Raw genomic sequence first — 23,803 nt, 5'->3', positions numbered from 1 at the left:
TGCCCCTTGTCCTCTGTCTTTATCCTCATCACTTGCAGAACTCAATCACCTATAAAGTCTGGAGTGGGGCACCCTCCCACTCCCCATGTCCTGTATTTGGGGGACAGCCCTGATTTCCCAGTCAAGTATATTCATGCTTGTCTCCAGAGGATTCTACCAGAAAGGCCTTGTCTTCCTTCCACCTGGCTTCCTCTTTGGTTCTGTTCTTAGAGCTTTCTCTACTGGTGGCCTCTGAAAGCCCGGGCTGGCTGGTTAGCTCATTTGGTTAGAGCGCAGCCTGTAACACCAAGGTCTCAGGTTTGGATCCTAGTACCAACCAACTGCCAAAATAATTAATTGATTAATTAATTAAAGAAAAAAGGCAAAGAATTTGAATAGGTACTAAACACACACACACACAAAACCAAAATAAAATAAATGAATGAAAGCTCATGCTACAGGCCTTGGGACCGGCCACTGTGCGCTGCCCCTGCCACTCTCAGTTCACCTCCCATGGGTCTGGGTCTGGGTCAGGGATCTGGGAACCCGAGGGGGAGGGCGGCTTGCTGGCTTGTTGGTGCCCAGTACAGACAGCTGCTGGGGTGACAGACACTTCCCATGAGGGTCCTGGCTGTCCCTCTCCCTCCGTGTGTGTTGGGCTGCATCTTGAGTGGTTGATAAGATCCTGGATTTTTGGATTCGAGGCCTGGGAGGTGTCATGTGGACTCTCTCACCTTTTTACATTACAAAGGGCTTTCCAGCCTTGCTCTTCCCCAGGGATGCAAGCTGCCCTTGCAGGGTCCAAACACACCCTCCTCTGACCCGGTTTTTTCCTGTCTTTTCTTTCGGTTTGTTTAAAGCAATTAATGGGCAGATGGGTCATTCCACAATGCAACGAAAGCACTTTTATTTATGAAAAAGAAAATCTGGGGTTTCTCCACCATCTTATATTAGGATCTGACAGCAAACCTAAGGTTGGGGGGTGGGGAGGGGATGGGGTCCAAAATCCTCCCTTAATTGCAGGGTTTGCCCCCCACTCCCCTACCTGCATCATGTGCTCGGGGCGCACCCTAAGCCTGACTCTTTTCTCCTGCCCATCAGGCCACCACATCCCGTGACAAGACAGAGGCTGCATCAAGGCTCGTCAGTCCTCCTTGCCTTGGGATGTGGCGGTAGCGTTTGCTTTTGCCTTTGCAAAGACCAAGGAGGGCTGGCTGGCAGATTTGGGGGCCATGTAGAGCACACCACTGGGCTTGCACTCTCCAACCTCACTGAGTCCTGCCCCATGGGCTGGCTGGGGTGTGACAAGGTGCCTGTAGACCAGTGTCGTGTCGGCTGCAGCCTCCATAGTGGCTTTCTGTTCCCAGTGCCAGGCGGGGGAGGGTCCCCTCATCAACAACCTGTGCACGTCCCCACCAGACTGAGGGCCTGGCCTGTCGCCCCGCCACCACGTTTGCTCTACTTTTCTTAGGGAGGGCAAAGGTGGAAGGGGACTCATGGGCCATCGAATCCCCTTGTCACTGGTATTGGGGAGCCCGGTAGCCACTAGCCACGTGTGGCTGTCAGGACCTCAAGATGCAGCTGGTGTGACTGAGGAAGTGAAGTCATCATTTTATTTAATTTGAATTTTAAAACTGGTGCTCCATTCAGTTATAGGAAAACTTGTAGATGTGTTTGAAATAGCCCAGCAATGTGAATCTACTTTTGCACCTGTAACTTTCAAAAAATCTGAATACAGATGAAGTGTTTCCAGTGGAACTTTATTTATTTATTTATTTTTTGTCTTTTTGTGACCGGTAAGGGGATTGCAACCCTTGGCTTGGTGTCGTGCGCACCCGTGCTCAGCCAGTGAGTGCACAGGCCATTCCTATATAGGATCCGAACCCGCGACGGGAGCGTCGCTGCACTCCCAAGCGCTGCACTCTCCCGAGTGCGCCACGGGGCCGGCCCTTCCAGTGGAACTTTAGCATTAGAGTTGAGATGTGCTTTAAGTGTAAAGTACACACTAGATTTCAAAGACTTGGTATGAAAAAAGAACGTAAAATATCTTAATAATAATTTTTATATCAGTTATGTGTTGAAATGATTATATTGTGGATATACTGGCTTAATTAAAGTGTATCATTAGACTTCTCTTACCTGTGTGCTTTTTTCAGAGGTGAGGTGCTATTCTGTCTGGGGATCAGAACCCTTGACCTTGGTGTTATAACACCGTGCTCTAACCAACTGAGCTAACTGGCCAGCCCTGTTTTATTTACTTTTTAAAAGGCGGCTACTATAGACTTTGAAATCAATTTGTGTCTTAATTATATATATTACTGTTCAGCACCCCGAGCCTGCTTTGTTGGAAATGTGATTGGTGGTCCTTTAGGGAAACCAGTTAATGTCTTGTGACCGTTTTGGGTCATAAGATTAGGTCTTAGGAGACCCATGGTATTTTAAAAGGAGCAAATAAAAATCATCCGTTCATAAAACAGTATTTCTTAATTACACAAATTGCACGCTTCTTGTGTGAAAATTAACAAGTACTGATTAAAAATCTTGTTTTGGAAGGAGAGTACATAGGTTTTCTAGCAATATTTCCAGTAATAATTTGCTTAGATTAGCATTAGCATAAAAATACCACTTTGCATTTTTGCTGAGACCAAGATTATTTCAAAAACGAAAACCTAAACAGTAAAAGAATATTTCACATACTGTATCTCATTTATAAGTGCGTGCACCCTTATAGAGGACTGAGTGGTCCAGGAACTTGGACAGCAGCAGGAGGAAACCAGCCAGAAATTTGAAAGGGATTGTAGATGGTTATCACTGTAGTGATAACCACAGTGCTTTCCTAAGTTGGCCTGAGCACTTGAGTTCAACCCTGAGGCAGGGAAGTGGACTACAGGACAGAATAGGTTAGTATCGGGGGGGACCCTCCTTTTACAGAATGAGTTAGCTGGAAAGTGGATTTTGCTCCTTTTACTTGTGGGGCGTGTTTTGCCCTGGGCGGTGGGGTGGAGTGGGGGCCATAGTATCCTTTGGTGAGCTCCTGCAGTGGGGAGAGTTTTTTCATGTTCATTTTTTCCAAGTCCTAAAGGAGGGCTGAGGCCGTTAGACCACTGACACTTCTCTCCAGCTCTTACGGGTATTTACCAACCAAGACATGTTTGAGAAAACATTAACCGTCTCTGATTCGGTAACATGTGACCCCAGATAGTGTGGAAAAGTGGTCTCCAGCATTGAGTGGAGGGGGGGCCGTGTGTTTGGGAGCGGGCTGCACCTTGTGGTTTTCAGTGTGGACAGGAGTCATGGAAACATACTAGGAGGGAGGATAAAATCATTTTATATTTTGTTGGCCTCTCTGGCCTGCTTGCCTGGGCCACCGTTCTGATCTCATGATTCAGAGAACGTTCTGAGATGCTTGCTGGGCCACATGAGATTAGCCAATTGTGCAATTATCCCCTTCTCTTCTTGAGTACTGGTTGGCAGTATATGGAATGCAGAGGTTCCGCACGTTATGCAATAGAGTGACTCCTACAACAAGCTGTATTTCAACAGAAACACTTTTAACAAGGCCTAAAAGGAGCTTTCTTTGTGAAGAATTTCTATACCCACTTTTTAGAGTAGTTATGAAACCTCTCCACTTCTTGGTCTTCCATTAAAATTGGATTTTTATCTTCCGATAAAACACCAAGGCACCTCTGGGCAGGAAGACCCACCTACCCTGAGAAATGCTCTGGGAGATGTAGGTGATGGGTTGGTCTACAAGCCGCCACGTTCCACGGAGAACTTGCAAAAGACACCCAGACAAGAGGCTTTGACTGATGGCTGGTGCCTGGGCCTTCTTTCAAAGACCCTCAGCATGAGGGCAGGACGCAGCTTGCAGCCCCACACCCCACCTCTCTAACTGGTGCAAAGTATCTCTGATTTATCACTTTTCCCATTTATAACTTGTACCAAGACCTGCTTCACGCTTGGATCCTGTATCATTAGGTTATAAAGGCTCAGTAGCATTTCATTAATCTTATTCCCTATCCTTTTTAATTGCACGCTCCATACAGTAAAAATAATTAAGACCATCTTTAAAAAAGAAGCTCATGTAATCCTGCTATCTTAGCATGTAATATATCTTCTTTTTTCTAAGGTCTCTACGTATGCAGACATAATTTTTATTTGATAATGATCAAGGCAGAAGCACAATTAGACTTTGACTTTTTACATATATTTACATCTTAAATATTCCTTTCTGTTTTATCTTCAGAGTTACCATTTAATGGCAGCACACTCATCCAGTGACTAGATTAACTGTAATTTACTTAATCGTTTTCTTATTTTTGTTTCCTGTTCTTAATGGTATCTTTCCCCCTTTGTTTCTGTAGGAAGTTCTCCAGCAGCTGATCGTAATGAATTTGCCCAATGTTTTGGTGATTGGCAAAGACCCGCTGTCTGGTGAGTGAAAGCCGCCCCACCCCCCTCACCCCTGCAGTGCCTGGGCAGTGCCATCAGCTTTGGGCAGCTGTTGGCCACCGAGCTCTGGCTGCCAGCTTGGAGCCAGTACAGTGATCATTTGGGTGAGATTTTAAAGAGTGGGTTTATTGCCCTGAGGTGTTAAGCCAAGAGCACATTTCTTCCTTGAGACTGAATCCTCCCCGACCCCCAGATGTGTGTGTGCAGAGACAGACAGGGCCACTGCTTTGTTCCTCCCCAGAAGATGGTTCTGGGTTTAGGTGCCCGAATCGCAGAGTGGGTTCTCTGGAGTCTCACCTCCTCAGCGAATGTGTGATCTGATGACACCATCACAGTGTGGCACTTTAGGCAAGAAAGCAATAAACTTTTCAGGGAACTAATGTCTGCGTCCCACTGCAATCCTGTGACTCTCCGCTCATGGGGATGCATCGTCATTTACTGTTCATTGTCTCCCTGCTGCACTCTGAGCTCCTAGCAGGTGAGGGCTCTGGGTCTTCCTAGTCCCTGACCCTCCGTGTGAGTTTGAAAGTCAGAATGAAACATCATTGTGGCATCTTCCAGAAAGTCAGAGGATAATTCCTACCTGTCAGGTGGGCGAGTTAAGTTAAGCTTTCACATTTCATGTGCATTTACTACACCTGTGGCTCGTGGACGTGAGCTCACTGGCCCTGGGGATAGACTTACTTGCTGGCAGGGGATTTTCTTGTTCTGCTGGAGACCTTGTTATTTTAGAATCCTTGGTCTGAGACCTCCTGGAATAGGCAAGGGGTCAAGGAAGGTGGAACACTCACAACTGTGGGATGGGAAAAGACCCACAATCCCAAACACTAGAAGCTTTTACAACAGGGAATTCCCTCTGTTGGTGTCTCCTTGCCCTAGTCTTGTTGGAGTCTGACCATTCTTTCTCCTGTCTACATACACTAGCTAAAGATGACTTGAGTCTGCAGGAAAAGTACACCAAGTGACCAGCCAAGTGTATATCTTGCAAAGGAGCAGTTCTCTTTCAGTGCTGTGGCCCTGAGAGCACCCATGATGGCTTCCTTGTGTGGGGGCCACTCTTTCTGAGCTCCAGCTGGCTGATGCATTGCCTTTTCTCCATGTGAATCAAGAGGAAGAGATTTCCTGGACTTGCAGTTAGTGTTCAGCACGCTGGCCCATGAACACTTGCCACCTTGCATGGTGGTTCTGTAGAGGCCACCCAGGCCCCACTGGTGGCTCCTGGCAGCGAGTGCCCATCCCCACCTTGTGCATTAGTAAGAGGGAGCCTGTGTCTCCTTGCCCCCCAGCTCTGCCTTTGGGCCTTGTGTTTTGGGCTTTATTTCAGGGCTCCCCAGAGAAAGGTAGAAGATGCCAAATGCAGCCTATCCCAGCACAGCCCTGGGCCCCAAGATAGTCAAGGACTCTCATGATTTCGGTAGTAACTTCAGGGAAGTGGGGTCTGCTTTGCTGAACAAAACTGTGCTATCCTCCTGATTTACTGGGGGACTGGTGGTGGGGGGGAGTTGAGAGTGGTGCCTGGAGAGGCTGGCAGTTCAAGCTCAGTTTTGCTGTTCTGTTGGCTCTGGAGACAGCAGCAGGGCAGGAAAGGAGGACGCTCACTCCTTGTGCCCTTAGTGAGCCCACCTGGTGCTGGGCATGGAACATGTGTTAAAAAAATGGAATGAAAATGTGCTTCAGGGATGTGGGCTGTGCCACTTCCATTCATAGAACACGAGGCTCATGAAGTTTAGGTGACATGCTCTAGGTCACACGGCCCATAAGCAGGGGACCTGACTGGCTCTGGCTGCCCCAAGCCTGAGCCCCTCCATCTCTGTCACACTGGGACATCTAAGTATAGGTTGAACTGTAGGCGATTGCCAATAGTCAACCTTTTTTGACCTGCAGATATAGCAGTGGTGCATGGTTCAACCTAGAATTAAACACATCCTCTTCACCCCCACCTTCAGCCGCTCTGTCACTTGCGTAACTTGCTCACCGTCCTGCTGGTACCCCCTCCGTCCCCCCTTCGCTGCCCTCTCTGTGCCCCGCCCCCATCGGGCACCTACCCACTCCAGAGAGAGAGGTTGTCCGTGTGCTGTGAACACAGGTGCCCACCTCAGGTCTGGCACCAAACAGAAACATCTGTAAGGGATGAGGACACTGATTTTTTTTTTTTTTTTTTGAACAGCTTTATTGAAGTGTAGTCAGCGTACCATAAAATTCACCCATTTTAAGCGTATGATTCAGTGGGTTTTTCTTTTTCCTCATAAACGTACAGAGTTATGCAACTCTCACCACAATCCTGTTTTAGAACATTATGGGGAAGCTGATTTTAAACTGTTGACAGGTGATTGCGCACCCCTGGGACCCAGCATGGTATGTAATCAGTACACATGGATCAAAGAGGTTCTGGTCCCAGCTCTGTAGAAGTTGGAGAGAGGAGACAGCACTGGAAAGTTAAGGACAGGAAGGACACCAGGCGATGAGCTCAGAGGGCCCCAGGCAGGACGAGCAACGTGCGAGGGCAGAGGCTGATCCTCGCACAGTGGCCTGGGGCGGGAGCGGGAGCTGGTGCATGGATGGCTGGGTTTGACAGGGCCCCTGGCGGCTCCAAGACCAGAGGAAGATGGCAGGAGCCTCCGCCAGCAAGAAGGCGCAGATAAGTGCCAGAGGCTGAGAGACATATTTGTGAGGTAGTGTTTTCAGTTTTAAATCTTAAAAATAGATGTGAGGCATTTTGTGCTTCCTTTGAAACAGAGAACAAAGTTGGTGTCTTTTTTACTTGTGTGGTTGACTGGGGTGGGGTGGAGCTGTTTTTTTTTTTTTTTTTTTTTAAAGATGACCGGTAAGAAGGTCTTAACCTTTGGCTTGGTGTTGTCAGCACCACGCTCTCCCAAGTGAGCCACGGGCCATCCCTATATAGGATCCGAACCCATGGCCTCGGCGTCACCAGCACCACGCTCTCCCAAGTGAGTCACGGGCCATCCCTAAGGGGTGTGTTTTTTTGCAGTTTTTTGTTTTTTTACTGATTCTCTCTGACACATGTATCAGGGGTGTATTTGTATTTTTGGTGGATGCCGACAACGTACTGTTGTTTATAGCATTTTACAGTTTGGGATTGTTTTTCTGTTTCTGGCAAATATATCACAATGGAACCAGGTCCCAGAACCCAACAGAGCATCTAGTTCACCCTCCTGTCCTCACCCACCACAATGACACAAAAAGACCCTGAGAGGCCTTCGTCTCCCTTCCTCTGACCTAAAAAAGGGAGATGTCACAGCTCACACTATTCTGAGATTTTATTGTATGTGTAGATCACCTCCTGCGCCCATCAGGCAGAAGAATGTTCTCTTGTTTTCTATCCCAGGTGGATGCAAGGATAGTGCTGTGATGGGAGAGGAGCTTCATATACATTATGTTGAGTTGGAAATCTCTCCCCAGTGTCTGCCCCTCCTGGCCAATATCCTTACACCCTGTTTCATACCTTGGATTGTCTCTGGATTTCTCTCTGATTCTGCATGTGGTTCTGCATTCACAGCCCAGGGGAGGTGTCTGTCCGCTGCCTCGTTAACATAGACCTGCTTCTCGGAGCCCAGCCTGGGGCCTGGCAGGATCCTGCTTGAACCCGTCCCTCACTTTATATGAGGGCACTCAGGAGAGAAGGCTTCCCGAGCAGCGGGGCAGTGTGCAGGTCTCAGGACCTGGTGCTGTAGAGCATCCTTTGTTTTGGTTCTCGTGGGCCAGATCTCATCCTTGTCTCTCACCCACACCCTCTCCTTCAGCCATGCGGGCTGGGTCTTCAGCACGTCCCCAGAGACTGAGCTCTTGGCTCCACCACTGTGGACTGCTCACCTTTGTCCCCTGCGGTCTGCTGTCTGCACGAGCCAAGCAGTCCTCTTCTGAAGTTGGTCAGGGTCTGTCACTTTGCTGCTTCCTTCTGGCATCAGGTCCGTGCACCTACCTGCACCTTCTTTCTGCACTGCTCTTCCTCAGGTACCCATGGGCACAGCTGCTGCAAGTCCCTGCTCAGAGTGGGCCACCTGGCCTCCCTGTCCCTCAGCACTCCTCAGCCTCTTTATCCTGCTCTGCTCTCCTTTTTTTTTTTTCCATAGTGCTTATCACCTTTGAATATACTATGTAATTTACTTGTTTTTTCATGTCTATTGCATAGCTTATCCCCACCCCCACCCCCCACCCTGCTAGGGTAGAATCCCTCATGAAGGCAGGAATCTTTGGGGTTTTGTTGCCAATGTAATCTAAGTGTTTAGGTCGGTGCCTGGCACATAGTAGGTGCTCAGTAAATACAGCATATGTGCTAGAAACCCACCTTTATCTCCTTCTCTTTCCCTCCACTTTGCTACTCCCTCAGGCCAGGGCTTTTGATGGTGTTAGCCACATGCTCTCGTGGATTAAAAGGCCAAGTGTCAGTGGTCAAGATCAAGTGAGATTTGATCCTTGCCCCACACCATGTGTGTCTCTCCCTCAAGCCAGAGATAGACCTTCCCCTTCACCCCACCATCTTGACAGCTGCACATCTATTAAGTATATTTACATGACTTATTGATGAGTACATTCTGTAAGAAGCCTTATGAAAGAAAACAGAGAGATCACGTCTGCTCTGTCTATAAAATGAGGGAGGGTGTTGGACAGAACTGGACTGGCTCCCAGGCCCTTCCAGCTCTGGCTTCTCAGCAGCCAGGCCTGTCACTGTGCCACACAAAAGAGGACTAGATTTGCCTGATGGGAAGCCAGAGTGTTAGCAAATTAATTTTCTGTGATGAATCATAGGACAGTCATGCTGGAAGAGAGCATTGTTTTCTCTTCCAAGGTCTGTATCCCAGTACATGAGTGGTTTTCAGACTTGTACATTGCTGATCCTACCTATGCCATTTAGAACAAGCCATAAAGCTATGGAAACTCAGCTCAGAGAGGGAAGGAACTCATTCAGAGGCACACAGCCTGGAGGTCCTGGAGGTAAGAGAGGGATTTAATCACCGTAAGTTGCATAGACAGTTATATTTGTGACAGTCAGACTCTGGTCCCAAGCAGGAGGACTGGCCTGGTGTTTCTTGTGCTCTAAATTCCAAGCATGATTCCCAGGAGCCCATGGAGGGGCTGTGACCCCACAAGAACACCCTACAGAGCCCTGTCTATGAATATAGCTAGAACCTGTGAGAATAGCCGAGGGGGGTTCATTAATTTCTATTCAGGGGTCTGGGCCTTGGTCCTGAGTTTCCTGCTTCGTACGCTGGTTACAAAAAGGGCCTCCAGCAGCAGAGAAAGCACTTTGAGGAGTCTGAGCTTTCTGGGCACACAAAATGCTGTGACTGCCCTTCCTTCTTGGCTAAATGCCGGACACTTTCTGTCTGCTGCTCTGGCTGAGGAAACCAGAGGGCCCATTTCTAACCCTCCCATATAGAAGCCTGGAAGGCCCTTGCATCCTTCCTCGTGTCAGCTGGCTGCGCTCAGCCAGAGGCTCACAGAAAGGGCTCAACTCAAGCCTCTCCTCCAGCTTTCATTGTCCAAATGTCCAGTGGGCTGCGTCCAGGGGGCCCCGGAGATGAGCAGGCTGCCTCTGCTCAGGAAGCCCTGGTCTGTGTGGGGACAGCGTCTGTGATGACAGCTGTTCCAGGATGAGAGGTATGAGAGCGTGCTTCACAGAGAGTGCAAAGGGGATTGTGGGTTCTGCCTGGCAGGTCAGGAGGGCTTTCTGGAGGAAGTGGTATTTGTGCAAGCCTCAGGGAACTCTTAGCAGAGAAGGTGAGGAATGGTGTCCTTGGGGGAACAAGCTCAAAGGAGTGGAAATGTGCTGGGAGTCCTACAAGGAGCAGCAAGCTCTGGGGCAGGGAGGAAGTGTTGTCACAGCTAAAGTTTAGGTTTCAAAGGCCAAGGGAAACGGAACTCCCGAACTCCTTGGAACTTAACATTTACCCTCTCAGCATTTGCTTGCTCTCTGTCCAGGGCGTTCCGGGACTGCTTTCCAGGCCCCTCCCTTTGTGCAGTGCACACTGCACAGCTCTGCCCCTGGACGGCCAGCTGGGACCTGTGAGGCCGCATGCCCGGAGGCTTGCTCACGTCCACCTGGCAACCAAGGGAGGGGGCTCAGAACCTGGCCATGGGGAGCTGTCCTCTTGCTGCTCAGGTTCTCTGAAAAGTCAAAAGGGCCATTTTCCCTCCCTTCCCCCCTCCTCCAGTCCTGTCTCCCAGCACGCTGCTCCCTGTGCTGTGTCCTGGGTCCAGGGTCTCCCATTTGGGCTTAATGAGTAACTCTTGTGTTCTTTTTCCCAGCTCTTACTTGCTATTTTTACTTATTTCTTCTGGACTTAACTCTAATCCTGTTTATGTATTTTTTTTAATGATTTTTGTGTTTGCAAAAGCCTTTGAATGAGGAGGGAAGAAATAAGCAAGTAAAGAAAAACTGATCTTGCAGGAATTTTGGTCATTCTGCTCCTTCCCCTTCCGTCCTTGAGAGAGCAGGTTCAGAAAGGTAACCGAGCGCTGTTTCCAGCGATGTGCTCGCCTTTGCTTCCGCGCTGCTTGTTGGATTCAGAAGTGAGTTTTTTAGGCTGTCTGCAGTGCCAGGGGTGCCGGGCACTAGAGCTGAAAGCCAGCGCTTGGCTTTCCTAGAAACGTGCAAAGCTTGGTTAACACCAGCACAGGCGGGTGTCACGGCAGCCGCAGGCCCGCCTGGAAACCAGACTTTGTTTGGTAAACTTCCTAGTGATGGGCTGTGCACAGGGCACACGCTCGGCTGGCCCCGCCACCGCGCCATGGCTTCCGGCGGGACTGCTCTCTCCGGCCACAGCTGTCGGAGGACCAGGAGGGAAGAGATGATGTTGGTCCAAGGTCTCTGTCCACCTACAGTACTGGGTATGGAGTGTTCGCTGGTGGTTGGGAGGGACCCTTTCTCTGATCTTCTCCTGCCTCAGCACCTCATCCTCCCAGGGCAAACCCAGTGTCTTGAGCTGAAGTCTTGTGGTCGATTCTACTTTTCCTAACATCGAGCAACTGAAAAAAACAGAAATGAATTTGCTGTGAACGTCTGTGGCCTCGGCAGGCTGGTAGGGGAGGGAGTCATTTTTGGTGGGGATTGTGTTCTGAGGGCCTTAATGTGCTGTTTAAAATTGTTCTACATGACCTGGGGGCAGCTTTCTTCTTTCATGCACAGTGGTGGCGTGGGGGATCCGTAGGGTGGGGCCCACTTGATGCCGGCTAAGGAGAGACACTGGGATGAAGGGGCCACTGGTCGGTACACATGGGAAGCCCCAGCACCATTTCACACAGACATGTGGCTCGGTGCCTGCCAAAGTCCATGTTTGACTGTTGGTTGAATGACTAAATAAATGAGTGGGGGAATGCTTGGTTATATTCGCACCTGGTAGGGGCACAGGTGTAACATTCTGGGTGTAGGAAAGCTGGGTGAGGGTTCCACACGGGCTGCTCCCCAGAAAGTGAGCTGGTGTGTAGAGGTGCCTGCCTTCACCTGTGGATGGAGACATATGACAGAGGGTCCCCACGTGCCCGTCCACAAAGAACTGTCTTATCTACACTATTCCTCAGCAGTGCTCGTGGAAGGTGACCCTGACTATTAAATAACAAACAGCTGTTCTTGTAGGCAGAGACCCCAAGGGAGCCCACAGAGCTGTGCCCCTATGGGTGAGTCTTGGGATTTGCCTGTACTTTGAGGAGAAGCCGAGTCATGTTCAATGTGCTGCTGTTTTCAAGTCAAGGGGACAGCCCCATAAGCATCCTTATGAAATGAGTGGTTTTTAAATAGAAAACCGGGGAAGGCACAGTTAGTGGTCCACTCTAGCATGTAAGTCACAGGACAGAAGAATGTAGAAGGATTAAGAAAAAAAATGTATTTATATATCTTCCAACAAGAGAGGAGATTGAAACTGTTCCCTTTGTTCTACCCAGGTACTCGATGCTGTTAACGGCACCCAGTCAGTCAGCAAACACTGGTTAAATACCTACATGGTGCCACTGGGATCAGAAACTGAAACAGATCCCTGCTTCGAAGGAAATATAAATGTTATGTCGCTTTTGGGGGGAAGGGGATGGTAGGGAGCCAGGAGATGGTAGATAGTGTGACCAAATCTTAGTTCTGTGACACAGCCTCTCTGAGCGTCGTTCTTGTTTATAGGACAGAGATAATGCTGTCCTTTGGGGATTGCTTTGGGGGTAAATCAGATGATAGCATGTTATAGTGAAGTGTAGTACTGGTGGTCCGTAGGAGTGAAGGGTACATGGAGAGGGCACAATTACCTCTGCTGAATCGGGTCAGTCCTCCTGGGATGTGAGGGGTAAACCCTCAGCCTCGCTGGTGATTTGTGGGTCTTGCCTCTGTGGTTGTTAGCAAGACAGAGGAATCCATTTCACTGCTTTTCCCTGACCTGGTCTATGCAGATAAATCACTGTGTCTTCTGACCTCAGCCAGGCAGAGGGTGTGCAGTCTGGGGCAGGAGGAGTTCCCTTTTGGAAAGGTTGCTTGACTTCCTTTGCCTAAATTCCTAGCTTCATACCTCAGTAATCATTTATAGGTAACAGGATTTATATTCTATATCCAGAAACCAGGAAGTATGTTCTGAACATTCAAATGGCTGCATCTTAGAGAACGAAAGAATAGAGCTGAAAGGGACCCTAGAGAGCATGTACCAGTCATGGAAGATAGGTTTTGTTTCATGTGCTAGCTTCCATTGATTGGCGGTCTGTAGAGTGCTGTGTTCAGAAGGATTCTGAGGCCTAGTTCCAGGCTAACAAACTGGTGTGATTGACTAACCATGTCTGCCATGGACTCAGGACTAGAAAGTCAGGGTATTTTCCTATCCTGATCTAATCCAACATCCACATTTTAGAGGAGGGTATACTTTAATTGTCCACGCACATTTCTGTCTTCATGTCCACCTGTACAATGTGTGTGACATCAGATAGTTTCCCTTCTGTTTTAGAAACAGATTGCTGAAAATATCGGTAGCTTTTCATGTAGCTTAGATCAGCGTATCTGCATTCCATTTCTGCTCAGAAAGGCTGGGGTGAGTTTCTCTGTGTCAAGACTCCAGGAAGCAAGTGGTAAAGTAAGGTTTTTCTTAGAATCAACTGTTAACTCAGGCTGTTGTGGGAGTCCCCTTGGGGTTCCCCTATACTTGGCAGAATTTGTGGGTGTCTGATGTTTTTCGACCCCTGCCTCTGGTGGTTGCTTGTGACTCACTTGGTATAGAAATCCACATCGTTTCATACCCCACCCCCGTTTCTCACTGCAAAGACCAACTTGAGAAAGCTTAACCACAAAGCACTTAGGATTTGACAAACACTGTGCTCTCTGACTTCCGGGCCTTTGCACATGCTCTTCCCTATGCCTGGAAAGCCTGCACTCATCTACCCGCCAAGTCCACCTCTCCTCCTCATCTTTGGGGCCTCAGCTCAGAGGTCCTTTCCTTTAGGAAGCCTTAGCCTGGTCCTTACCACAAACTAAAGGTCACTTTTGCGTGTTCCCGTAGCATTTATCAGCGTTCTAAATTGCTGGTTTCCTTGTCTGCCTCCACGTTGGTCTGCGCTCAGAGGACTGTTGATCGTGGTCGTGCCCTCAGCACCCAGCACATAGTAGGTCCTTGGTCGGGAGTTGTTTGTGGGTTTGTTTCTTCTTGGCCTTCTCGACTGTGTCTCTGAGCCAGTCATGCTGGCGGGGAGCCAGCAGAGAGTCTTCTGGTGTGTTTTGAAACTATTCAAAACCCACAATCTGGTAGATTTATGAAAATAGCACTTCTTGTTACTACTGAAATCCTGAGAAAAATTGGGCATCAGCTGCTCGTGAGAAATGGGGGAACTTCTGCTTCTCTCCACCTCCCCCTTCTCTTCCCCTGTCAGAATCTGTAGGGTTGGAATCACGGGGTGCGTTTGTTACAAGCAAATGTTTTTATTCACTGAGCCTGGTGAGAAGGGGCACAGCTCTGCTTCATTGATTGAATGAAGCAACCTGTTTGTCACCAAAGAGTTTAATTTTTTTCCATGAAAATTTTTCTGAAGTTAATTCTCTACCTTTAAGGCCTTCCTCCCCCCATTACAAAACTTAGCAAACAGGAATCCGTACTTTTCTTTCTTTTCTTTTCTTCTTCTTTTTTTGGCGGCTGGCCGATGTGGGGATCCGAACCCACGATCTTGGGTGTTATAAGGCTGCACTTTAACCAGCTGAGATAACTGGCCAGCCCCTCACACTTTCCTAACAGTGCCCTGGATCACATTTAGTTTTTTCTCGATGTCTGATGGGTGTATGAATGAACGAACGAACAAACGAGTGAGGTGGCCGAGGTGTATAATTGCAGGGTGCTGAGGGGTTGCAACTGTGCTCATTCATGAACAGCCTCGGAGTGGAGTATTGACTTCTCGTGTGAGCACAGGGTTTCGAGTCTCTTCCCTGCTGTAGTTTACTGGCTTATTTCTTGCTACTAGCAGTGGGCCTCTCTAGCACTGGTTCCCACTTTAAATTTCCTGTTTTAATCTGCTGTGGGCTGGGAAAATGGATCATCCGAGTCGTCTAAATTATTCCAAAGTATGATATAATTAGATCTTTGGGGCCATTGCTGTGAATAGTGTACATAAAGATTTTCTGCAAGAACTCTTGATTTCAGCTGGGGCTGATGTGAGGCCCTTAAATTGCTTACTTCCTGTGTCTCAGCTCTCTGGTGGTCAGAGTACCAGGTAAACAGCTCATGAAAAGGTGGAATCTCACTCTGTAGGAAGACGAGCCAGAGATGGCCAGGAAGGGTCTGTACCTTTTGCATGCACCAAAGTGTATGCTGTGGACACTTGCCAGTGATCTGTGGACTGACAGAGGGCAAAGAGGTGGAAGGTGACACAGGCTGGCCAGAGAGTGCTGCGGGTAAGAGTGATGTGAGGCTTTGTTAATACTCGGATGGGTATCCCATTTGCTTTTTATAAGAACTAAAATTAACTAATCAGTAGCTCAGCATTAACAGAGAAGTGGGTCATTGTGGTGAGCTGTGGTCTATGGATCAGAGCCTCTTGGGCCAAATAAAAGGCCTCAAGTAAAAAAATAAATCATAAGACTTTGAGAATTTTTCCATTTCAAATATTGATGAATCTCTATACTTACTAGCAAAGAGAAGGGTTTAACCATAGCAGATTGGTTCCTAACACTGAGCCTTATTCTCAAGTGTGTTCCTAAGAACAGGAAATGGCCTCAAAGACCCTGTGGTCTGGCCCCCCAACCTCTCCCTGCCCCGCCTTCAGGCCAGGAGGGCAAGGATGGCTGAGTGAACTCCCAGGTTCCGGCTCTAAGACTCCACAGTGATGTTATTATCTCAGGAGGGGCCGTTTTTAGCTGTTTTCCAATTGAGGTATTAGAAGGAAGTGGCATGTCCCTCTGTGCACTCCAAGGACCTGAAATGAGCCACAGTATTAGTTCCTGGGACTGGAGTGTGTTTTTTTCATCTGAGTAGACTCTGGTTGATACTTTGGGCCATTGTAGCACAGCGTGAGTAGGTGTTGGTAAGTCATTAAAAAAAAAAGCAGTGCTATTTTCTGGCATGTGCCGTCTCCACCAAATAAAACAGGATATAATGAAAAGAGCAGAAAACTATAGAATTTTTTTTACTTGATGGGGAACCCTGAACATCACCCAACTCAGCTGCCTCCATTTTCTTAGATGTAGAAACTGAGGTCCGGAGATAGAGCGCTGCTGGGTGACCAGGCCAGCTCTAGAGTCCAGGTATTCTGATTCTGTGTATGTGAGTGATTGAGATAAACAGATCAAGATGCATTTAGCCTCAAGCATAATGAGAGACTCAATTTAAAGTGATGAAGTGTGGTTTTTGGCCTGTCTTTTTGGCAAAGCCAAGAGTGGTAGGACAAGTGTCGGTCACGGGTGGGGAAATGAAAGTCATCACATATTTCACAGAGTAAAAAGACAAAACCTGTTTGCAGGGTAATTTGGCAGTAAGAAAAGCTTAAAAAATAAGCTCATCCAAGAAAGTAAGTAAGGATGTACATGAAGAATTAGCCACCAAGATGTTCTTTGTAGCATCATTCAGATTGAAATATGGAAAAATTGAACCTCTGGAAGGGAATTGGTTGAATAAGTTAGTGGCTTTTGTACAAAGTAAGTGTGCCACCATCAAAAACGATGTGTATTTGTTGTCTTGTCTGGGATTTGCTTTAGAATGCTCCAGCCAAACAATGAAACTTAGAAACAAAAAACGGGGAACAGGGAAGGAGATGGAATTAGATATGCAAATCACGGATCTTGCGGGGCTGAGTGGTGAGGACATGGGGTGCAGCGTGCTGTCCTCCTGAGTCTGCTTTAAGTTCTGCATAATAAAAGGTGAAGTTATGTGCAGCCTTAGGGTCGACTTGGTATTTCCTGCAGGGATTGTTCTCTCCTACTGTACTTTGCTTAACAATCACACTAAAGAGATGCTGAGGTGGAGGTTTGTTAGTTTTCATGGAAAGGCATTTATGATGTACTTGAGTGGAAGAGGGCCTCAACTATAGATGGCCCCTGATTCATGATGGTTCGACCTAATGATTTTTTTACTTTACAGTGGGTTTTTCAGGATGTAACCCCATCATAAGTTGAGGAGCATCTGTACAGAATCCTCATTTGGTTTAAAAAAATAAACCCATACGTAGAAAACAGATGTAGTATGTACACCTAAGTGGCTATCACTGGGTGAGGAGTTTTTATTGTTTTTTTTTTTATTGTTTTTTTTTTTTTTTAGTTTATTGATTTTTTCCCCCCTACAGAAAACGTGTGTCACTGGTGGAATTTTGTGAACAGTGAAGATTAATTAAATGTTGCTGTTTTGATCTAGGGAAGAGTATGGAGGAGATTAAGAAGGTGTTGCTGCTGGTGCTGGGCTGTGCCGTGCAGGTAGGGTGGGCAAGGGGGGAGAGGGCCTGCCCTTAGCCACCTTGTGTTTGGACTTGTGGGGATAAAACGCACCCTTGGATTAGGTAGGAATGGAGTTGGGCTCCTGGGAGAGGTGACCACCAGCTTAGGTGGCATCTGTTTCTAATACCAGGGCACTGTGGACAGAAGGTAGCATTAGCAAATTGTCCCCAGTCTAGGGACATCTGGAGCAGGGATCTGCAAATTATAGCCTGCAGGCCAGACTTGACCCACTACCTGTTTTTGTAAGTAAAGTTTTTTGGAACACAGCCATGCTCGTTTCTTTATATGTTGTCTATGGCTGCTTTTCAATGATGACAGCAGAGTTGAGCAGTTGTGAGACCAAATGGCCCACAGAGTATAAAACATTTACCACCTGGCCTTTTACAGGTGAAGTTTGCCAGCTCCTGGGCCAAACCAGGTGTTCTCCATCTTTAGTTGCTTAAGAATCACCTGGAGAACTTGTTTAAAAGGCAGATTTCTATGTACAACCCCAGTGTTTTCAATCTGGGAGGGGGTTTAAGGATGGGCTTTTTGGAAACAAGCCTCTAGGTGATTGATGTAGGCGTTCTGAGCAACTTCTAGAGAAACATCAGTGCAAGGGCTGGTGGCAAACGAAAGCATTCTTGGTTCTAAAGGAGAAGCCAGGGGCTGGGTGGGAGGTTCATCTGGAAACTCTGTTTCTGTGGCTGTGGTGGCCCTGGGTTTGCCCACACTCAAAACTGCTCCCATTAACACATATAACCCCTTTGCAGTGTGAGAGGAAAGAGGAGTTTATTGAAAGGATCAAACAGCTGGACATTGAGACCCAGGCCGGGATCGTGGCTCACATCCAGGAGGTAGGTGTGTGGCTTTGTGACGGGCTTGGCTGTGGATCCCAATCCCATGGCAACCAGGAGGTCAAACCTGTCCACTAATACATCACCAATTAACAATTTCACTAATTTTAGGTGTCAGACAGCACAGATAGATTGATTTTATTTAGAAAGGTAGCCATTAGCTCACTAAAATAAAATGGGGGTAAAAATAAAAATTAAAAAAAAAAACCCACCTCAATCAAGTCTTTTGTCTCCTTCTTCTTGCCTAATATGGACTCAGACTATTTTTAAGAGCTGTCAAGTGGTTTAGGCTCAGAATTTGATTTACAGGCCCTGAAAATGTATTCTGGCAAATGTCACCCTGCTTCCACTGATTGATCTTTATAGAGAGAGAGTCTCTGCTTCTGTGAGTGACACAGCAGAGAAACAAGCTGCCACCACTTGGGAAGTCGAGACCAGCGAGTTGCAGAAGGGCTTCCTTGGACGCTGGGCCCCAGCCCAAACCCAGGCCCCCATGGGGGCTCAGGAGAGCTCTGCACTGAGGGTCACTGTAGTGTTGGAGCCTGAGCTGTCAGCTGAAAACCTGGCCTTCTGTGGGGCAGGCACCCCCCTGAAAATCTGCTACCCTGACCTCCATTCCCACCCTCTCTCCAAAATAAATGTTGTATGGTTTAATTATCTTAGGGGATATGGTTTTAGCTTTCAGTCTAATTAGTCTAATCAGACAGACGAGATAAATGCATGAAAAATACACACGCATAGGTGTGTGATGGGCAGAGGCAGCTGAACACAGAACTCTCGTGGGTTCCATGGCTGGAGGGGAGGGATAGTGAATTCTGAGTCAGGACTTGAAGCAAGAGACAGATATGGCTTGTTGCAAATAGGGGGTCAACTGAAGCTGGTGTCAGGGGAAAGTCTATACTTCTGTAAATATTCTCAACCATTACTGGCCAAGCCTAAGAACCATATTGCCTTTTAATTTCTTTGTGTGTCTGTGTGCTTTGAAAATGTGCCTATCCGGATTCTAGGTCCTACAGAGTAGCCAATTCTTTACCACTCACTGTCCTTCCTTACCACCCAGCAGGATATTTGGGGGAAAAAAAAGTAAACAACCAAGAGAGTCTTGCATGATTATCAAATTCGGGGGGTGGCAGTGGAGACTGGGTTTCAGAAATGGTTGGTTGCTTTATAAAAATTCAGGTGCCTGGGTCCCATGAGAGACCCACTGAGTCAGAACCAGAGGAGGAGGGTCATGAGCCTTTAATTAAAAGCTTGCAGGTAACCGTTGTGCAGCCAGGTTGAGTCCCTGAAGCCCAGCCATGTCACCCCTTTCTGGAGGCCCTGGGATATCAGAAGACATACCCTAGCGTTAGGTATAGAGCAGACCCAGAACCCGGCCTCTGAATCGCAGTTGTGTGCCTTTAGGGTGCCCTGTGTCATGGGATGAGATTTCTCCTAATTCTCAGAGATCAGCTGTACCCAGTCGTGTCCTTTGTAAGGTGGGGACAGGTAAGAAGGTGTTATCTATGAGAAACTGAAGGGCCCCTGTTGACAGGGCCCTGTCTTTGTTTTTTGGGTTTGTCTTTTTTGTGTGTTTTTTAAGCTTTTCTCTGCCTCTGTTTACTGCTTTGAATAATTTAAGAACTTTTTCGGTGTGCTTTACTGATGGATACCCCTGGTTTCTTTGTTTTTTTCTCCTTTGAGGCCTGAGTGCTGTAATATTTCTCTTCCAAGAACGAGAGGACGGGAACTCTTAACTATATCCTGTGCTGCCTCTGGCAGGTCTGGCGGGTCAGGTTGAGAGGCTGCTCCATGTAGACGCGGCTGTGGGCCTCCACTCACTGCCTCTGGAAAGGATACGTGGTCCTTTGTGGCCTGGGGGGGCGGGGGGGATGAGATCCAGGCTCACCTGAAAATTGTTTCAGATTCTGAGTAGTTTCCCCAAAATGAAACCCACTCACAGTTGCTGTGTGCCCAGCATTCTGACATAAAGTTCATAACGTTTTGCTCTATTTGCATTAGATTTTATTTTAATAACATACAGTCCCTTCCTCTCACCTCCCACCCTGAGCTTTACCTTCTTTGCATTTTAAGTTGATGTAGCTCCAGTGAAAATATCTTACCGTCCCTGGACCTTTTAGGGGAATAGTCATAGGAATTGCTTTCTGATAGTAAAAAAGTCAGTGTCCTTTTTTGAACTGGTTTTGAAAGCAGAAGTGGTTTGTATTACTAGAGCTCCACCAAAGAGCTTGGCTAAACTTGCATAAGGAGCCCTGCTGCTCGCTGCAGAAAACTTGTCAGTGAGGGATTAATCATGTCGGTGGCACGAGTCACGGTGTGCGAGTCAAGCAGCTTCTGCCTGGGCCGCATGGCCATGGGCAGGCAGGCACTCTCAGGAGCACCTGGGGCCTCTGCAGCTGTACTGTGTGTGCCCACAGGTGACCCACAACCAGGAGAACGTGTTTGACTTGCAGTGGCTGGAACTGCCAGATGTGGCCCCAGAGGAGCTAGAGGCCCTCTCGAGGAACATGGTGTTCCACCTCCGGAGGCTCATCGATGAGCGGGACGAGTGCACAGAGGTGCGTCTGTGACCAGTGGCCTGGTGGGGGTGGGGCACAGCTGCTCTCCCTGGTTCTGGCCCTTAGAGTGAATGTCCCTTAGGAGATGATGTGGGAGGATGGACATTGATCAGGATGCCCAGCTTGGGCCCCCTCCTCCACCCATGCAGTCCTCTTTGTCCCATTCAATATTTCACCTTTTTAAAAAACTTCTATCAGCCTCTGCTGCCTCCCTCCCAGTTTGTCAGTCTTAGCTGAAATCTTCTCTTGTCTTTTGGTGGGTTTTTTACCCAGTCTGAGCTCGGGCACCATGCTGGGCCCAGGAGCATACCAGTGACCGTACCTGCTCTGCCCACTGCAGCTGATCGTGGACCTGACGCAGGAACGTGACTACCTGCAGGCACAGCATCCCCCCAGCCCCAGCAAGTCCTCCAGTGCCGACTCCACCCCTAGCCCCACCAGCAGCCTCTCCGGCGAAGACAAGCAGCACCTGGCTGTGGAGCTGGCCGACACCAAGGCCCGGCTGCGGCGCGTCCGGCAGGAGCTGTGAGTCCCATCCTGGGCTGTGGTCCCTCCTCCTGTGTGGTGTGGCACAGACACATTGCCACTGTGAGGCTCACTCGCATGTGCAGGGCTGCAGACGGACAAGCTCTGCCGCGGGCTGGGAGTCAGCTGCATCTGCTGTGAGCTCCCCCTTTGACTGGTGACCAATTGTCTGTCCTCCTTGGGCCTGCACAGGAACGGAGGGGTGCTTCCTGGTCTTTGGGGCTCCTGCCAGGCTGAACGTTATAGACCATCAGCAGAAATAGACTGCTGTCCACAGTCAGGTCTGGTTTGGAGCTGGAATGAGCACACGCTGGTGCGTTTCTTGGCTGGAGGGAACCTGTTCTCCTGAGTTTCCTGTAGCTGGTGAATGTCACTTGGCTTGTCATCTGGGGAGCCACCTGCCTCTACCTTGCCATCAGCAGGCCCATGCTGCTTGGCTGTGGAGTGGTACAGCTGTGGCTGGGGTCTCCTTATCCGTCCCGCACACTCAGAGGGAAACCCGGATGGTGGGTAGATATAGTTTGAGGACAAGTGTTGAAAAGGTAAAAAGAGAAAAGAATCTTGAGTTGGGAGCCTTCTTGCAGGCCTCATAAACAGACCTCCTCTGTACCCCCAGAAGTCTGGGTCCCTTCCTTTTCCCACTGTGATTTTGGGAAGTGGTAGCCTGCTCCCATTGGCTTGCCTAGGGAAGCCCCCTCCCTACTCCTTACACTCTTCCTACTACTCACCCCTGCAGGGAGGAGAAGACAGAGCAGCTTGTGGACACCAGACACGAGGTAGATCAGCTGGTGCTGGAGCTGCAGAAAGTCAAGCAGGAGGTGAGCGGAAGGCCATGCTGTGTATCCAGGGGGTGGCGGGGTGGGATGTCCCAGTAACGTGGTCAGGAATGCAACATCACGTGCTTCCAGCAGAGCTGCCCCAGAGCCAATTGTCCTGAGAACCACCGTGAAATGACTGTTTCTTAGTGACAGTACGTGGAGACCCCACATGGTAGCATGCACACGGAGCCCCTTGGCCACTAGGCACTGGCTTTTCTTGGGACGTCCTGGAGACACCATGCTTTAGGGACTTGGCCCTTTCTTCCCTCTCTAAAGGGATGCCCTCAGCCAGGCTCCCCTGCCTTTGTCCACCTTCCAGAACATCCAGCTGGCTGCGGACGCCCGTTCTGCACGTGCCTACCGAGATGAACTGGATTCCCTGCGGGAGAAGGCGAACCGCGTGGAGAGGCTGGAGATGGAGCTGGTTCGCTGCAAAGAGAAGCTGCACGACGTGGACTTCTACAAGGCTCGCATGGAGGTAGGCGGGCAGTACATTCGGACTGGCCTGTCATTGGAGGTGTTTGGGGAGAGGAGCCATGAGATTTCTACAGCAGATGCTTCCCTGCACCTCAGCCTGTCTGGATGTCCCCAAAGGGCCTCTCGCTTGCTCCTTTCCTGTCTCAGAGTGCCAGCTGCTTGAGGGGAGGAATGTGGTTAGATGACAGAGGGCAATGATTCCTTTTAGGGTTTCCTTCTAGTTCATGCCACAGTGATGACCTTCTATTTGTGTATTTTAAGATATCTTGCAATTTCTGTGGCTAATTTGCTAGGACTCAGTTTCCTCATCTGTAAGATAGCAATAATAATAAAAATACCTGTGCAGCAGCTTGTGTTTGGGCAAGTCCTGTAGTAAGTCCTCATAGTGGAAGCTGCTCTAACAGTCTTTATTTTAAATCATATTGCGGTCACAGGTCAATGCAGGTGAGACCCAGACCCAGGTGAGGTCACTGATGCCTGGATCACTCACCCCCATGGCCTCATATCTGCATGGCTTCCGGGACATTCTTTTCTGAGGATTTGGGAGTCTTGCCCCCATTGTCCATCCCAGGGGATTTGGACATGGTTCTGTTTACCTGTGTGAACTCACTCTGCTCAAAGAGCTCAGTAAGATCAGGATGTCGGCACATATTGCGTGATGTGTCTGATGCTAAAAAATCATCCTGACACCTCTTCTTGATAGCCAGGAGGCTTCTGCAGCGACTGACTGGAGATCTGGGGAGCACGGTGTTGCCCCTTTCCCGGCTGCAGGGCTCCTGCCAAAGCGCCAGCAGGCTTGCTTGGGAGGACTGTTGGTTGGAGAACTTGAATTGCTGTCATGCTGCCGTCAGGCCCTCGAGTCCCTGGGCTGGGAGGCGGGGTGGAGAAGTCTGCACCTGAGGGCCTGTTTGTGCCTCAAACCTGCTCAGGGAGTGTCCCCTGAGGAATGTGAGCCCCAGGGTGACTCACCTTGCCCCCCACTGGGAAGGCGCCCTTGGTGTTGGGTATAGGCAGCCTGGGCTTGAGCCGGGGGCAGGAGGGGAGACCAGTCTTGGCTTTGTCCTGGAAACGGCCCACTGGCCCTGCTGATCAAGAGAGGCATAAATCCCTAGCACAGACAGGTTCCAGGACATGGGTGTGTACCTATGGGGCTTTGTCCCTTACTGGAAATGCCACAGGTGGGAGGGTCGGGGACCATAACACACACGCTTCCACTGACTGCTGCCTCAGTCGCCCCTTCTGCACACTGGGAACCTTGTGCAGCCCCAA

At 48.9% G+C, this 23,803-nt stretch overlaps 1 protein-coding gene across 3 annotated transcripts in view; it reads left to right on the top strand.

Moving 5' to 3' along the window:
- Positions 1 to 23,803, top strand: part of CCDC88C (coiled-coil domain containing 88C) — a 127,702-nt gene that overhangs the window by 44,264 nt on the left and 59,635 nt on the right. For 2 of the 3 annotated variants that reach the window (XR_010022946.1, XM_063090664.1), the window contains exons 4-11: positions 4,344 to 4,413; positions 17,241 to 17,299; positions 18,073 to 18,156; positions 19,561 to 19,644; positions 20,574 to 20,714; positions 21,055 to 21,239; positions 21,976 to 22,057; positions 22,377 to 22,535. Coding sequence is in view for 2 of the 3 variants with exons in the window: in XM_063090664.1 (XP_062946734.1) it covers positions 4,344 to 4,413; positions 17,241 to 17,299; positions 18,073 to 18,156; positions 19,561 to 19,644; positions 20,574 to 20,714; positions 21,055 to 21,239; positions 21,976 to 22,057; positions 22,377 to 22,535 (864 nt within the window). In the remaining variant the exon portion in view is untranslated. The remainder of the gene's footprint in view (positions 1 to 4,343; positions 4,414 to 17,240; positions 17,300 to 18,072; positions 18,157 to 19,560; positions 19,645 to 20,573; positions 20,715 to 21,054; positions 21,240 to 21,975; positions 22,058 to 22,376; positions 22,536 to 23,803) is intronic. The other variant, XM_063090665.1, reaches the window with a different exon arrangement.

Source organism: Cynocephalus volans, chromosome 3 (genome assembly GCF_027409185.1).
Source record: "Cynocephalus volans isolate mCynVol1 chromosome 3, mCynVol1.pri, whole genome shotgun sequence".
NCBI lineage: Eukaryota > Metazoa > Chordata > Mammalia > Dermoptera > Cynocephalidae > Cynocephalus > Cynocephalus volans.
Note: the sequence above shows the minus strand (reverse complement) of the source record. Positions and strands in the feature narration are given on the sequence as shown.